This window comes from Hyla sarda, chromosome 3 (assembly GCF_029499605.1).
Source record: "Hyla sarda isolate aHylSar1 chromosome 3, aHylSar1.hap1, whole genome shotgun sequence".
Lineage (NCBI taxonomy): Eukaryota > Metazoa > Chordata > Amphibia > Anura > Hylidae > Hyla > Hyla sarda.
Window position 1 is genome coordinate 390,758,322 of NC_079191.1, and position 17,744 is coordinate 390,776,065.

The window sequence follows — 17,744 nt, forward strand, 5'->3', positions numbered from 1 at the left end:
TTATTGGACAGTATTTTGTAAAGACAAGCTTTTGGGATTCCTCCCTTTATCAAGTCAAAAGCATTTCTGACCACATAGAATAAAACACACAGGTTACATCTCACAAAATATGCAGGAGATAAAACAACATATGTAGAGAATTCACACTAAGTTGAGCTATAAATTGTTCAATCACTGGTAACAGGAGTCGTTCCGGAAGATTGGAAATTAGCAAATGTCGTGCCCATTCACAAGAAAGGTAGTAGGGAGGAATCAATCAACTATAGGCCAGTAAGTCTGACATCAATAGTGGGGAAATTAATGGAAACCTTACTAAAGGATAGGATTGTGGAACATCTAAAATCCCATGGACTGCAAGATGAAAAACAACATAGGTTTACTTCAGGGAGATTATGTCAAACAAATCTTATTGATATTTTTGATTGGGTGACTAAAATAATAGATGGCGGAGGGGCAGTAGACATCGCATATCTAGATTTTAGTAAGGCTTTTGACACTGTCCCACATAGAAGACTTACAATAAACTGCAGTCATTGAGCTTGGACTCCCATATTGTTGAAGCAATTAGGCAGTGGCTGAGTGACAGACAACAGAGGGTTGTAGTCAATGGAGAATATTCAGAGCAAGGTCTTGTAACCAGTGGGGACCTCAGGGATCTGTACTGGGGCCAATTTTGTTTAATATCTTCAACAGTGATTTTACAGAAGGTCTCGATGGTAAGGTATGTCTTTTTGCTGATGACACAAAGATATGTAACAGGGTTGATGTTACTGGAGGGATACGCCAAATGGAAAATAATTTAGGAAAACTAGAAGAATGGTCAGAACTCTGGCAGCTGAAATTTAATGTGGACAAGTGCAAGATAATGCACCTGGGGCGTAAAAACCCTCAGGCAGAATATGGAATATTTGACACAGTCCTGACCTCAGTCTCTGAGGAAAGGGATTTAGGAGTAATTATTTCAGAAGACTTAAAGGTAGGAATACAATGTAATAGAGCAGCAGGAAACGCTAGCAGAATGCTTGGATGTATAGGGAGAGGTATAAGCAGTAGAAAGAGGGAAGTGCTCATGCCACTGTACAGAACACTGGTGAGACCTCACTTGGAGTATTGTACGCAGTACTGGAGGCCGTATCTCCAGAAGGATATAGATACTCTAGAGAGAGTTCAGAGAAGAGCTACTAAACTAGTACATGGATTGCAGGAAAAAACTTACCAGGAAAGGTTAAAGGACCTTAACATGTATAGCTTGGAAGAAAGAAGAGACAGAGGGGATATGATAGAGACTTTTATATCCATAAAGGGAATCAATACGGTAAGTGAGGAGAGCATATTTAAAAGAAGAAAAACTACCACAAGAGGACATCGTTTTATAGAGGGGCAAAGGTTTAAAAGTAATATTAGTAAGTGCTGTACTATTTTATTTATCTATTTATTTTTAAACATTTGAAAAAAATTCTGTAGTACCATTTTCCTACCACTAGGAGTAGCTGGTGTATACGTTATCATTTGTCAGCGCTTATACACAAGTCTCAGGCTAAAATAAACATATTAAATAAAAAGAAATTCTCAATTTTCTATTGATAGGTTTTCGGACTAACCGTTCCTTCCCGTTCCCCATATAGGCAAGGGATAGTCTAAAACTTTTATGATGCTTTCATCTAACAACAAATACTAAAAGGTGTGCACATTTATTTGCAGTGGTCATACATTTTATAATGTTATAAGAATCTACCGTGCACAAATATGACCGCACACATCCAATATCAGAAAAATTAAAGTAAATATTTAATAAATGTTTTAAAAAAATACGCAATATCTAAAACAATGCAGAGCAAGAGGGACCCCCTAGTCCCACCAAAAGTTTGAAAACAGCATGGTATGAGGCAGTGTTTGTTAGGAAACGTGCCCCCCCCCCCACCCCCCATATGCAAATGGATATATATGTTATATTTTGAAGAACATCACATCTTTCAACATGATCTATTTATTAGACATATAAAAACCTGGAAGAGATTTATCGACGACATATTTTGCATATGGGAGGGGCCACTAAGTGCTTTACAAATGTTCCTGGAACACTTGAATTCAGTGAGACCAGAATTAAAATTACGATGGTATATGATCAACAGCAAGTTAGTTTCCTGGATACAAGGGTGCTGAAAAATCAAAAAGGTGGTTTAATTACTGATCTTTACAGAAAGAACACAGATTTAGATAGTTTGTTACATTTTATTAGTTTTCATCCACGGTCGGTCAAAATGTCTATTCCGCGAGCCCAGAGACAGAGGACAGAAAGGATTGTTGTTACGCCTAGCGCTCCGGGTCCCCGCTCCTCCCCGGAGCGCTCACGGCGTCTTTCTCCCTGCAGCTCCCCGGTCAGTCCCGCTGACCGGGAGCGCTGCTCTGTCATGGCCGTTGGGGATGCGATTCGCACAGCGGGACGCGCCCGCTCGCGAATCGCATCCCAGGTCACTTACCCGTTCCCGTCCCCTGCTGTCATGTGCTGGCGCGCGCGGCTCCGCTCTCTAGGGCGCGCGCGCGCCAGCTCCCTGAGACTTAAAGGGCCAGTGCACCAATGATTGGTGCCTGGCCCAATTAGCTTAATTGGCTCCCACCTGTTCCCTGACTATATCTAACCTCTTCCCTTGCACTTCCTTGCCGGATCTTGTTGCCCTTGTGCCTAGAGAAAGCGTTTTGTGTGTTTAAACCCTGTGTACCAGAACTTCTGCTATCTCCCCTGACTACGAACCTTGCCGCCTGCCCCCGACCTTCTGCTACGTCCGACTTTGCTTCTGCCTACTCCCTTGTACCTCGCCTATCTTCAGCAGCCAGAGAGGTGAGCCGTTGCTAGTGGATACGACCTGGTCACTACCGCCGCAGCAAGACCATCCCGCTTTGCGGCGGGCTCTGGTGAAAACCAGTAGTGTCTTAGAACCGGTCCACTAGCACGGTCCTCGCTATCCCTCTCTGGCACAGAGGATCCACCTCCTGCCAGCCGGCATCGTGACAGTAGATCCGGCCATGGATCCCGCTGAAGTTCCTCTGCCAGTTGTCGCTGACCTCCCTACGCTGGTCGCCCAGCAAGCTCGTCAGATCGCCCAGCAGTCGCAACAGATAGCGCAACAAGATCACCAGCTGTCGTACTTGACCACCATGACACAGCAACTCCAGTCACAACTACAGCAAGTACAGTCGCAGCTACAGCAGCAACAACCATCTCCTCCGCCAGCTCCAGCACCCCTTCCGCGGCGAGTGGCCGCTCCTAGCCTCCGCCTGTCCTTGCCGGACAAATTTAATGGGGACTCTAAGTTTTGCCGTGGCTTTCTTTCGCAATGTTCCTTGCACTTAGAGATGATGTCGGATCAGTTTCCTACTGAAAGGTCTAAGGTGGCTTTCGTAGTCAGCCTTCTGTCTGGAAAAGCCCTGTCATGGGCCACACCGCTCTGGGACCGCGATGACCCCGTCACTGCCTCTGTACACTCCTTCTTCTCGGAAATTCGAAGTGTCTTTGAGGAACCTGCCCGAGCCTCTTCTGCTGAGACTGCCCTGCTGAACCTGGTCCAGGGTAATTCCTCCGTTGGCGAGTACGCCATACAATTCCGTACTCTTGCTTCTGAACTATCCTGGAATAATGAGGCTCTCTGCGCGACCTTTAAAAAAGGCCTATCCAGCAACATTAAAGATGTTCTGGCCGCACGAGAGACTCCTGCTAACCTGCATGAACTCATTCATCTAGCCACTCGCATTGACATGCGTTTTTCTGAGAGGCATCAAGAGCTCCGCCAGGAAAAAGACTTAGATCTCTGGACACCTCTCCCACAGTCTCCACTGCAATCTGCGCCTAGGCCTCCCGCCGAGGAGGCCATGCAAGTGGATCGGTCTCGCCTGACCCTGGAAGAGAGGAATCGCCGTAAGGAAGAGAATCTTTGTCTGTACTGTGCCAGTACTGAACATTTTTTGGTGGATTGCCCAATCCGTCCTCCACGTCTGGGAAACGCACGCTCGCACTCAGCTCTCGTGGGTGTGGCGTCTCTTGATGCCAAGTCGGCTTCTCCACGTCTCACGGTACCTGTTCGGATTTCCACTTCAGCCAGCTCTCCCCTCTCAGCCGTGGCCTGCCTGGACTCTGGAGCCTCTGGGAATTTTATTCGGGAGTCCTTTGTGAATAAATTCCGCATTCCGGTGACCCGTCTTGTCAAGCCACTCCACATTTCCGCGGTCAACGGAGCCAGGTTGGATTGCACCGTGCGTTACCGCACGGAGCCCCTCCTAATGTGCATCGGACCTCATCACGAGGAGATTATATTTTTTGTCCTTCCTAATTGCTCTTCTGAAGTTCTCCTTGGACTACCCTGGCTTCAACACCATTCCCCAACCCTGGATTGGTCCACTGGGGAGATCAAGAGTTGGGGTCCCTCTTGTTCCAAGGACTGCCTTCAACCGGTTCCCAGTACTCCCTGCCGTGACCCTGTGGTTCCTCCTGTATCCGGTCCCCCTAAGGTCATTAAGGACTCTGCCTGCCACAGGAAATGCCCCTCCCTCCCTCCCAGTTCCATCAGGCAAGCTTCTGTGTCCCCTCATGGCCCTCGTCCTGGTGTCACACTGCCCCGTGCCAGGTCTCGCCCTCTGCCCTCTCTCCCCATTCCTACTCCTGCGGTTCTGCCTGCCGTTGAGGAATCCCTCCATCCTTTCCCGGTGTCCTCATCCCAGGGGAGGCAGTTACCCGATAAAGAGAAGGGGAGACCTAAGGGGGGGGGGTACTGTTACGCCTAGCGCTCCGGGTCCCCGCTCCTCCCCGGAGCGCTCACGGCGTCTTTCTCCCTGCAGCTCCCCGGTCAGTCCCGCTGACCGGGAGCGCTGCTCTGTCATGGCCGTTGGGGATGCGATTCGCACAGCGGGACGCGCCCGCTCGCGAATCGCATCCCAGGTCACTTACCCGTTCCCGTCCCCTGCTGTCATGTGCTGGCGCGCGCGGCTCCGCTCTCTAGGGCGCGCGCGCGCCAGCTCCCTGAGACTTAAAGGGCCAGTGCACCAATGATTGGTGCCTGGCCCAATTAGCTTAATTGGCTCCCACCTGGTCCCTGACTATATCTAACCTCCTCCCTTGCACTTCCTTGCCGGATCTTGTTGCCCTTGTGCCTAGAGAAAGCGTTTTGTGTGTTTAAACCCTGTGTACCAGAACTTCTGCTATCTCCCCTGACTACGAACCTTGCCGCCTGCCCCCGACCTTCTGCTACGTCCGACTTTGCTTCTGCCTACTCCCTTGTACCTCGCCTATCTTCAGCAGCCAGAGAGGTGAGCCGTTGCTAGTGGATACGACCTGGTCACTACCGCCGCAGCAAGACCATCCCGCTTTGCGGCGGGCTCTGGTGAAAACCAGTAGTGTCTTAGAACCGGTCCACTAGCACGGTCCTCGCTATCCCTCTCTGGCACAGAGGATCCACCTCCTGCCAGCCGGCATCGTGACAATTGTCTCGGACCCTCAGGTCAGGGAATTGAGATTGAGGGAATTGGAGGGTAAATTCCACGAGCGGAGTTACCCCAAACCCGTTCTAGAGGCGGCGAAAATACCAAAAATCAGACACAATGGGGAATGTGGTCCTCATATCCCGTTCGTTAGGAATTACCATCCATTAATTTATAGAATAGATAATATCATTAGGAGACATTGGTATCTCCTTAATAAAAGTTACCCTTCTGTTCCTGAATTTAAATCAGCTCCATTAATTTGTAACAAGCGGGCACCCAATCTGCAGGACAAGCTTGTCCATGCAGATATGGGTTCCACGAAAAAAATGTCACGTCAGCTAACACTGAAAAGTAAAAAGAATGGAACTTTCCTGTGTCTCCATTGTGCTCAATGTAGCAATGTGACACGAGGAGACATTATCCTACATCCACAAACGGGGAAAGAAATTAAGATTAGACATTTCGCCACTTGTGACTCTAGGAACGTGGTATATGCGATTAAGTGTCCGCGCGGTCTCCTATACGTTGGGGAAACTACCTAGTGTGTAGGGGACCGCATAAATCGACACAAATCGAGTATTTGAAGTAAAAATCTACTGTATCCGATACCCCATCACATTGAAAAAGCTGGACATATTGCTCAATTAAAATTTCAGGTTATTGATAAGGTGGAACTACCAAGGAGAGGAGGTAATTTGAAAAAATTACTTCTGAAAAAGGAAGCCTACTGGATCCATAAATTGGATATAGTAGAACCCAGGGGTATGAATCGTGACTACGAATTAACACAACTACTGTAACTTTTTTTACCCTAGGAATCTTAGAATGTCCTATATAATTGTATTAATACTGATGTATTTTTTCATCCTAGATACAACGTAGAGAATAACAATCAATTTATGCAGTCAAGAAGTTGACCTGAAATAACAGGCGTAGACGTTCCTTTCTTTAATGACTCTTGTTATATATCTAGTGTATTGGGACATATTTGGTCCTTTGATTTGTGTTTTGATTTCCAGGTTAGCATTAGGTAACACCTGTGTATAATTAGGATTTACGGATCAGCCTACCGGATGGGGCAGGCTTTCCCTCTATATTATGTTGTTTGTTCATGTGTAAGCATTACGGTTGACAACGGCTTGTGGCCGAAACGCGTTCTGTATATCACCTTTGTGTGAATAAGCACCGGAAGAATTTTCAAGAGATTCGGTAGTGCCGAGACTTCATTTCTACTGTGTTAGGAAACACTGGCACGGCCTTTGGCTGTCTGGGAGTGCTGGGAGTTGTAGTTTTACCACAGCTGGAGACATCCTGCTTGGGAAACACTGCCTTATACCAACCATCAGATCAGGCCCTGTGTAAAGGACCACTACCCACTGGGCAAATTACAATAACATATCACAATATCACAATAACATATCCAATATTGAGTAAGAATCCTCATTCTAGTAGGACATACCTATTCACTGACAAGTCACATGGAATGGAACGAGTTAAAAAAAAATCTGTTAAACAACGAGAAATGTGAACCTACCTAACCAGTGACGTTCTATATAGGCAGCCATACAATGACATATGTCTGTGTGCGGTTCATTGTATACAATAGGAGAGGGTGGTGTGCGTGACAATGTAGGACAGATTCCTAGCTCCAAGTATCATATAACTTTAAGTAGACAAGGACAGGACTAATGTTACATACCGTGTGGAACAAAACGAGCAGGTTATAGAGGACGATGCAGATACAATATTACCTGTCAGACTGGAGTTGGCGATTGACATTATTGTCTATACTTACACAACTGTTATTATTTGACACAACTACTGTGTGCGTCATTGGAGTCACCTTTAAAAAAATGTCTCCAACTCCCTCTACATGTTTTATTTTTAAAGTCTGAAAGGGACTGATCATCCTTCCTTACCCTTCCTGCCCTGGATGTGATCAATGCGGATCTTATGTTTGATGGTCCCCTATGAGGTACTTTCTTTTGTTTCCCCCCTAAACTGTTCTGTCATAGTGTGCACACAAAACCCCTACCATTCCGTGGCTCATTATCAGTGCCGTACAGTGTGGTGCCCAAATAATGGTGTCAAATGTTGGACAAATAACACCTCCACAGACTTGTCTAAATAATAGCGCTGTCACGATTCGGCTTCCAGGTAGTGGATCCTCTGTGTCAGCGAGGGATTGGCGTGGACCGTGCTAGTGGACCGGTTCTAAGAGGCTACTGGTTTTCACCAGAGCCCGCCGCAAAGCGGGATGGTCTTGCTGCGGCAGTAGCAACCAGGTCGTATCCACTAGCAACGGCTCTACCTCGCTGACTGCTGAGAAGGCGTGGGACAGAAGGACTAGGCAGAGGCAAGGTCAGACGTAGCAGAAGGTCGGGGGCAGGCGGCAAGGTTCGTAGTCAGGATGGGTAGCAGAAGTTCAGGTACACAGGCTTTGGACACACTAAACGCTTTCACTGGCACAAGGCAACAAGATCCGGCAAGGAAGGGAAGGGGAAGTGAGGTTATATAGACAGGTGCACAGGTGGGAGCTAATTAAGCTAATTGGGCCAGGCACCAATCATTGGTGCACTGGCCCTTTAAGTCTCAGAGAGCTGGCGCGCGCGCGCCCTAGAGAGCGGAGCCGCGCGCGCCAGCACATGACAGCAGGGAACCGGGACGGGTAAGTGACCTGGGATGCGATTCGCGAGCGGGCGCGTCCCGCTGTGCGAATCGCATCCCCAACGGCCATGACAGTGCAGCGCTCCCGGTCAGCGGGACTGACCGGGGCGCTGCAGGGAGAAAGACGCCGTGAGCGCTCCGGGGAGGAGCGGGGACCCGGAGCGCTAGGCGTAACAAGCGCTATATAGTTCCTCTATCTCCATAGATTTAAAAAAATAATATGCTGTACCGAGCATAAGTAGTGGTGCCACATGAGTAAATATCATCATACAGTGGCCAAATGAGACCAAAGAGTCAATGTTTCCTCTTTGAGGAAAGCGTCATAAAGATGTGTGGAGATTTATAGGTCATTCATGTGCGGTAGCCTAGTACGGGAGGTGTTACCCCATACCTTCACTGTCCTGTCAGGCAGTCTCCTTCAATGTCCCCAAGGCCCCCTGCATTAGTTTCCCCATTGTAAATATGTTGTAGTATAAAATGTGTTATCACTTTAAGAGTTATATCATGTGATATACCATGTGATTGTTACCCAGGAGGTATCAGTGACCAGCTGACCCCAAGAGTGACCTATGGGCTCCCTGCTAGTCTCCCCCATATAAGCCCTCTGTGGAGCTAGCTTTACTCTCTTTTGCACCAAGTCTTTGCTGAGGTCAGCCGTACCTAGTGTGTGTGTCCAGAGTATTGGAGGCCTCAAGTCAAGTCCGGTAGCCACAGTCAAGTGCAAGGAAGCTAAACCTGCAGCATTGCCGGTCATCAGGCAAGTCAAGTCAGTCTCTGTCAAATTGTCAAGCAATGTAGCCTGCAGTAAATTGCCTAGTCCTTCTACAAGTCCCAGCAAGCCCTTAAGGTCTCTGTGTCAGTGGTCACCTCCTTGGGCCCTGGCTGAACTGAATAGACTTTACCAGCTGTCTACCCTCAGTAAAGCTACCGTTGTCCGTAACTTGGCGTCAGAGTCTTTATTGCCCCCAAGCCTAGCCCAGTATCCAGCGGTATACCTTCGAGTGGTTATAGGCTAAACCACACCCTGGCATCACGAATACAAGGGGTTAATGCCATCTGCACCTAGGGTAACAACATCTGCCCTGCACCACACACAAAAGGATATGCAAAGCAGCTCGGATAGGATAGGTCTGGCTTAAAGGGGTATTCCGCTGCTAGACATGTTATCTCCTATCCAAAGGATACGGGATAACATGTCTGATTACAGGGGTCCGGCCGCTGAGGACCCCCGCCATCTCCACCGCGGCACCCCAGTCATCCGGTGCACCGAGCGAACTCGCCTCCATGCCGCATGTCCGGCAATCAAAGCAGCCACACCCCCTTCATTCATGTCTATGGGAGAAAGCATGATGGCTGTGTACTACATACGGCAATCACTTTTGGTTGGATTTTTAAAAAGTCGCAAAAGTTGCAAATTTTTGACCAATAATGAGATTGTGTAAACATTTCCAAAAAAATGCACGTATACCACCATTTTAAAAAACCCTTCATACAGTCCCTCTAGGTCCAAAGACACACGGTCAATGGCTTCTCTGATCGTATTTTGCCAGTTTGTAGTTAATACAGTAAGTGTCAGCGGCTTCCAGGGAAGACATCCCCACTTTATTATTCCTGGATTTTATGATCTTATTGATCATTTTTGGGGTAATAAGATCTCCATGTAGCGTGTGCTAATCCCATATTCATGTTAGCTTCCCCCAGTCCTCAAAAACAAACCCTTAGATCAGGCAATGATATTAGGGCATTGTTTGTACATTGCTATCAAATTAAAGGTACAGTGTGAAAAATAGGTAAACAAAAATTTTTTATAAATCAATGGATTAGGTTCATACATTGCCTACAAATTGTCCTTGTGTTTTTTAAAACTCTTTTTTTTACTTAAGAGAAATTTAGCTATAAATAATGCAGCACCACTTACTAATAATAACTACCTTTCAGTGTACAAAGGTTTGCATAACCTGTCAGGTAAGTTTACAGGATTTGCCCAAGCAAGGTCTAGATTGCTCAAGCTATTGTTGTATATACAGTAGGACAGTAATAAAAATGCTGTAGAAAAAATTTATAAAAGAAGAAAATTGAAAAAGAAAAATATAAATTATGTAATTTGTCATGTAGGAGATTATGGTTAAGTCAAGCACAGCTATTGTAATGTTATTACTGAGTTAAAGGGAACCAATCATCAGATTTTACCCTATATAACGCTTGGACGCTCCTGCCCCCAGGGATGGTGAAGATATGAAGTTATAAACTAGTCGCCGCCGCCGCCGTAAGTAGTCACCTGGGAGGGGAGCTCTTCTCACCTACTCCCGTTCTTCGGCCGGGAGTGACGCCCCCTCCGCTTGATTGACGGGCAGCGTCATCGCTCTGCTTTGTCTGTTCAGTGAGGGGAACAATGACGCTGCCCATCAATCAAGCGGAGGGGGCGTCACTCCCAGTCGAAGAACGGGAGTAGGTAAGAAGAGCTCCCGCCCAGGTGACTACTTACGGCGGCGGCGGTGACTAGTTTATAACTTCATAACTTCACCATCCCTGGGGGCAGGAGCGTCCCCCGGGGATGGTTTGGATAACAATTTTACCCTATATAACGCTTTGCCAAGCATTATATAGGGTAAAATCTGATGATTGGTTCCCTTTAAAGGAACTTAACCCTTTCTCACCACAGCAAAATAAAATTTCCCTTAAAGGGGTACTCCGCTGCTCAGCGTTTGGAACAAACTGTTCCTCTGAGCTCATGATGAAATAGCCCCGCCCCCTCATGATGTCACACCCCGCCCCCTCAACGCAAGTCTATGGGAGGGGGTGTGACGGCCATCACGCCCCCTCCCATAGACCTGCATTGAGGGGGCGGGGCGTGATGTAATGGGGGGGATGAGGCTAAGACGTCACGAGCTCCTGGCGCCGGCACTTACGTTAGGAACAGTTTGTTCCAAACGCTGAACAGCCGAGTACCCCTTTAAGTTTTTTCCTCCATGTCCCTTAAAGCTGGGTTCACACATAGTATTTCGGTCAGTATTTTTAGCCAAAACCAGGTGTGGACCAAAACAAGGAAACCAATAATGGAAAGAGTTGCTCCTTTTCCTGTTTTTTGGATCCACACCTGGTTTTGGCAAAAAAAATACTGACCGAAATACATGTGTGAACCCAGCCTCAGTGTCATAACATTTTTATTTTTTCATCATCATGTGAAGCTTATTTTTGGCAGGACAAGCTGTACTTTTTATTGCCATTTTACTATATGCGTACTGCAAAAGCAGAAACATTTATTTGCGGAGTGTATTTGAAAATAAAAACCAATGCAATTGCACACAATTTTGTGGGACAATCATTTCTCACTCTATGGTACTTTTTTTTATTTTTACATCCATGGAGCTGTGTGAGGTCTAATTGTTTTTGCCCAAAAAGCTGTATTTGGGTAGATGGGACTTTTTGACTACTTATTACTCCATGTTTCCAGGTTGTGATGTGACTGGAAAAACACATTCTGGCATTGGATATATATTTTTTTTTTTTAATCATTTATGGCATTCACCAAGCATTATTTTGTAATAGTTTGGACACTATTACCCACAGTAATGGCAATTATGTAATTTTTTTTTTTTTTGTAGTTTAGATTTATTTATTTATTTAAAAAATTGGATAAGGTGTGTGTGTGTGTGTGTGTGTGGGGGGGGGGGGGGTTGATTTAAAATTTTAGTAGGGGGGATTTTTCAAATTTTTTGTTAACCTTGATTTCCTCTAGAGGACTTGTTAAATGGCATATAGAGTACACTTCAATACTATTGTATTGCAGATGAATGTCATTTTGGCCATCTACTATTACTATCATTCTACTGCAGGCTTAAAGGGGCACTCCACTGGAAAAAAAAAATCTAAATCAACTGGTGCCAGAAAAATAAACAGATTTGTAAATTACTTCTATTTAAAAATCTTAATCCTTTCAGTACTTATCAGCTGCTGTATGCTCCACGGGAAGTTCTTTTCTTTTTGAATTTCTATTCTGTCTGACCACAAGTGCTCTCTGCTGACACCTCTGTTCAGAGCAGGAGAGGTTTGCTAGGGGGATTTGCTCCTGCTCTGGACAGTTCCTAAAATGGACAGAGGTGTCAGCAGAGAGCACTGCAGTCAGATAATAATTCAAAAAGAAAAGAACTTCCTGTGCAGCATACAGCAGCTGATAAGTACTGGAAGGATGGCGAATTTTAAATAGAATTAATTTACAAATCTGTTTACCATTCTGACACGAGTTGATTTAGAAAAATATATTTTCCAGTGGAGTACCCCTTTAAATAGTAGATCTGAAATGACAGCCATGGAAGTTTTCAGAAAGCCCCTAACAGCCATGGTGACTGATCAGCATTGGCTGACACCAAACCGGCTGGTAAATAAAGACAAGTCTACAGAAGTGCCAAGGTTATTATGCAAGATATGGAGACAAAAAAAGAGAGAAAGAGGAGAGTACCTTGTGTAATACAGTTGGAGAGGTTTGCCCATGGGATTCCCTTGGTAAAATGGACTCGTTGAACCTCTTGGACCTTTTGATGCGTATCACCCCACTCATGAGGTTAAAAGGTCCTGTGGATGAGCTGCAAGCCCCCACTGCCTGGACTGGTATCCTCAGCAGGAACCTGTAGAGTAGAGAGTAGCAAGTTCCTTGGGCTTATTTAGTTTGGAGAAAATACATCTTTGGGGCGATCTGATCAAAATGTACAAATATATGAATGGACAGTATAGAGATCTTTTTAGTGATCTTTTTATACCTAGGCCGATAACCATGAAAAGGGGGCATCCTCTATGTCTAGACAGAGATTCTTTACTGTAAGAGCAGTGAGACTATGGAACTCTGCCAAATACTGTAGTGATATCTGACTCAACAAATTCAAGGGGATAGGACATTGATCCGGGGATTTATTCTGATGCCATAATGGAGTCAGGAAGGATTTTTTGCGCCGTGATCTGTACTTTTTATTGATACCATAGTTGCTTATATAAAACCTTTAATCCATTTTTTATAAAAAAAAATTGGAATAAAATGTTATAAAAAGCAGCTATTGTTTTTTTTTTTAAGTTCACGCCGTTCACCATACGGTATCAATAACATTTTATTTTAACAGTTCAGATATTTACGCATGCGGCGATACCAAATATGTATATAAAATATTTTTTTAACACTTTTTGGGGGGAAATAGTGAAAAATGGGACTATTTACGTTTTTATTGGGGGAGGGGGTTTTTCACATTTTTTTAACTTTATTTTTTAACTTTTATTTTTACACTTTAATAGTCCCCATAGGGGACTATTTATAGCAATCATTCGATTGCTAATCCTGTTCAGTGCTATGTATAGGACATAGCACTGATCAGGGTTATCGGTCATCTTCTGCTCTGGTCTGCGGGAAGGCAGATCAGAGCAGAAGACGCCGGGATGGCAGCGGAGCCAGGTGAGGGGACCTCCGTCTGCCATTCTGGATGATCGGATCGCCGTGGCAGCGCAGCGGGCGATCTGATCATCCATTTTAATGACGCGATCCTGCAGATCTGTATTGATCACGGCATCTGAGGGGTTAATGGCGGACATCCGTGGGATTGTGGGTGTCCGCCATTACGGGTGGGTCCCTGGCTACGATCAGCAGCCGGGACCTGCCGCGCATGATCCGGGCATCACTCCGATGCTCGTGGTTATGCTTAGGACGTAAATGTACGTCCTGCGTCGTTAAGGGGTTAAGAAATATATTGTTGCTAAGGACCTTTGTTGTTAGGGGAGTATGCAAGGTGAACAGGTGACTTATCTACCCAATGGTATCACTCTAAATTGTCCCTCTTATATAGAGAGGTCAGGGTTCAGCTCACTCTCTTGGAGCAGAGCTGAGGTACAGTGAAGAGAAGTCTGAGGAGTTTGTCTGGTGTTCCTGAAGGAGGTCTGAGGCCTAGTCCAGCAAAAAATGCATCTAATGCAAGTTAACCGTGGGTGAAAGTCATTTATGGGAAATGTAGGCAGCATAACAAAGTGATTTCAGAGATTCTGTGTGCATCCAACATGGAGCCTATGTAATACCTGTCACATTAGGTTAGGAGAAGGCGCTCACAAGAATGTCTACAGTATTTTTTTAATAATAGCCTATGCTGCACTATCTAAGGAAAAAAAAACATTCCTGGAATGCTTCTTTAATCACATGGTAAAAGAATTACATGACTTCTAATAAGAAAAGTGCAGTGGAAAAACACCACATAAAAAATGCTTATACTAATACTCAATATTTGGGGGAAAACCACCACAAAAAATCACAGAGAAAAAAACGGGTCCATTTTTTTGTCCTTTATTATTTTTAGTTCTTTTTTTTAAACAAAACACCAAACACAATTTTTGTCAGTTGTAAGCCTAAGGGTATGTTCAAATGTGTATTTTTTGCTGTAGATTTTGCTGCAGATTTTCTGCGGCTGAATTTGTTACCCATTGATGGGTAGGGCTGCATTCACACTTCGTTTTTACATTACAGGTGCCGGATCCGGCTGGGGGTGGGGCAGACCGGGCTCTCCCGTACCCCAACCGCACCAGCACTGAACTTCATTTACTTTAATGAGCCGACCGGAGTCAAGGGGTGACTCTGGTCGGCTCATTTTTGACCCGTATCCGGTTTTGTGACGGGACCTAAAACTGTAATATACTACAGTTGTACGGTCAGGTATAAAAATCTGTGTACAGCTGGTATTTGCCTATATATAGCCCTGTATAAATTCACTTATATAGTCTGCAGATCCTGTGTATCTACCACTCTGTGAGCACTGCATGGGAGAATATTGGTCTGTGTATAGTGAGGATAGTCACTATAGTATAGTCAGGAGCTGAGCGAGCTAAACACCCAGTGGGTCCCGGTTGCTATCAGCAACCAGGACTCGCGGTAATACCGCCGATCAGGCTGATGTCCGGTATTAACCCTTTAGACGTCATGATCAAAGTTGATTGCATCATCAGCGGGTTGTTTGGGACCGCGGCATCCCGAACAGCTGAGAGGACGGTGGGAGTGCCCTTACCTGCCTCCTCGCCGTCCGATCTGTGCTTCGATGCTCCAGCCAGGCTCTGCAGGCTGGAGCAATCAAGCACAGATAACACTGACCAGTGCTATGCTATAGCATAGCATTGTTCAGGGTATGCAATCTAAGGATTGCATGTAATAGTCCCCTATGGGGACTAAAACAAAGTGCAAAAAAAAAAAAGTTAATAAATGTGATTTAACCCCTTCCCTAACAAAAGTTTAAATCACCCCCCCCCCTTTTCCCATAACAAAAAAGAAATAATATATGTAAAACAGAATAGACATAAACAAGTGGTACCGTCGCGTGTGTAAATGGCCAAACAAAATTTTTATGTTAATTAAACTGCACGATCAATGGTGTACATGAAAAAAAATTCTAAAGTCCAAAATTGTGTATTTTTGGTCACTTTGTATACCCTAATAAATGTCTAAAAAGCGATCAAAAAGTTCCATCATAACAAAAATGGTACCGATAAAAACGGCAGAAAAAATAAGCCCTCATACGTATACGAAAAATTAAAAAGTTATAGGGGTCAGAAGAGGACATTTTAAACATACTAATTTTCATACAAATTGTTATAATTTTTTCAAAGAAGTAAAACAAAATAAAACCTGTATAAGTTGGGTATCATTTAATCATATGGACCTACAGTATACAGTATAAAGTGCACTGTGTAGAATCAGAAGCCCCAAAACTTACAAAGTGTAACTGTGGTCCTTCAGGGGTTAAACAGTTTTGTAAATGACTTCTATTTAACGCCTTAAAGGATTTTTCATTTTTGCACTTTCATTTTTTCCTCCTCAACTTCTAAAAATCAAAAAAATGCTTTCAGTTTTCCACCTACAAATTTATATGAGGGCTTGTTTTTTTGTGCCACAAATTTTATTTTGTAATTACATCAATCATTTCACCACAAAATCTACGGCAAAACAAAAAAAAATTATTTTGGGGCAAAATTGAAAAAGAAAAACCCCACCATTTTGTAATTTTAGGGGACTTTCGGCAAAAATGACACAGTGGGGGAGATTTATCAAAGCCTGTGCAGAGGAAAAGTTGCCCAGTTGCCCATAGCAACCAATCAGATCGCTTCTTTCCTTTTGCAGAGGCCTAGTTAAAAATGAAAGAAGCGATCTGATTGGTTGCTATGGGCAACTGGGCAAATTTTCCTTTGCAAAGATTTTGATAAATCTCCCACATTATCTTTATGCTGTAGGTCTATATGATTACAACAAAACCCAATTTATATAGGTTTTATTTTGTTATACTTCGTTTAAAAAAATGAAAACATTTTCTTCGAAAATTAGTATGTTTAAAATTGTACTTTTCCTCTCCCATTGCAGCACAGATCAGACAGTAAGGAAGCAATTAAGGGCCCTCCCGCCGTCCGCAGCGGGGGTGTCACTTTTTACATTTTAGACGTTGCAAAAAACTTTGATTGCTACATCTAAAGGGTTAGTGCTGGGCATCACCATGATCGGTGATATCCGACTGGGACCGACTGGGACCACCAAGCTAGGAGCTGAGCGTGGGCCTTAGAAGGGGAGCAGGCACAGGGCATACAGGTACACCCTTCGTTCTTAAAGCATACCTGTCATAGTGCAAAAAAAAGAAAAAAAAGTGATATGTTACTCAGGACCCAATCCTGATCATGTGCATATAATTTTTATGTGTCTCGGACCTATATATCCAGAGATATAAGCATTTATCTGCTGGTGAATTACTTTTTCATTGTGCAGGCTGGAGGGGGCGTGTCAGTCTGTCTCCCTCACAGAAGCAAGCCTGTGCAGTCAGCCAATCAGTACTCTCTACTCTGTAACCCTTTCCTCTCTGGTTTTATGCTGTGTCATGTGCCAGAGGAAGATACTTGGAGCTTGCCTGCAGTAATCAGAAGACATTATGGTGAATTCATAACAGGATAAAATGTATAAATATAAGAATAGATCTTTATAAAATTAGTGCAAGGATTTTTTAGATAAAAGTACAGCATTTTTATGAATACATGTTCTATCTGTTTTATCTTCTCCTAGTAAAGCTGGATGCTAATCAGCATAGCTGTCACTATGTGTGTCATTCATTTTTCACAGACTCCTGAATGTCTGATCAACTTCTTTGTCATTCAGGAGTCCGAGAAAGCTTTGACTATTTCAGCATGCTGGGAGTTGTAGTTTAGTAACAACTGAAGCTGCAATGTTTGTAAATAACTGTGTTAGAGCAGTGTTGCCTCCAGCTTTTGTAAAACTACAGATCCCAGCATGTCCACACATCCTTTAGTTGTAGTTTTGCATACACTCAATAGAATTCTCCTATACTGGATACTGGTATGCTTTACGGCCGGTATCCAGTATGCTGTAAAATCTAGACTAGTCTGTCTGGCTAAAAGACAGGAGACCCCTAGTGGCGGCTATTTTGAGCTTGAATTTAAGGTGAAAATTAAAAAAAAATTTAACAGGTGTATATTGTGAAATGTCATAATATAATGAGTCCTGCAATATATGAAAAGTTTTTAACAATGACAGTGCCTCTTTCAGGTATTTAAGGTATTTTAACACTTTCAATTGCTGTATGTGCCAGAGG

At 44.4% G+C, this 17,744-nt stretch overlaps 2 protein-coding genes across 2 annotated transcripts in view; one reads left to right on the plus strand and one right to left on the minus strand.

Annotated features, from left to right (window-relative positions):
- LGALSL (galectin like) overlaps positions 1–12,763 on the minus strand; it is a 128,332-nt gene extending 115,569 nt beyond the window's left edge. Inside the window, exon 1 of the mRNA XM_056567977.1 lies at positions 12,599–12,763. Within this exon, the coding sequence (XP_056423952.1) occupies positions 12,599–12,697 (99 nt within the window). The 5' untranslated portion in view covers positions 12,698–12,763. The remainder of the gene's footprint in view (positions 1–12,598) is intronic.
- Positions 12,764–16,713: 3,950 nt separating this feature from the next.
- LOC130362877 (uncharacterized) overlaps positions 16,714–17,744 on the plus strand; it is a 45,356-nt gene continuing 44,325 nt past the window's right edge. The window contains exon 1 of the mRNA XM_056567976.1: positions 16,714–16,732. The gene's annotated coding sequence lies outside the window, so the exon portion shown is untranslated. The remainder of the gene's footprint in view (positions 16,733–17,744) is intronic.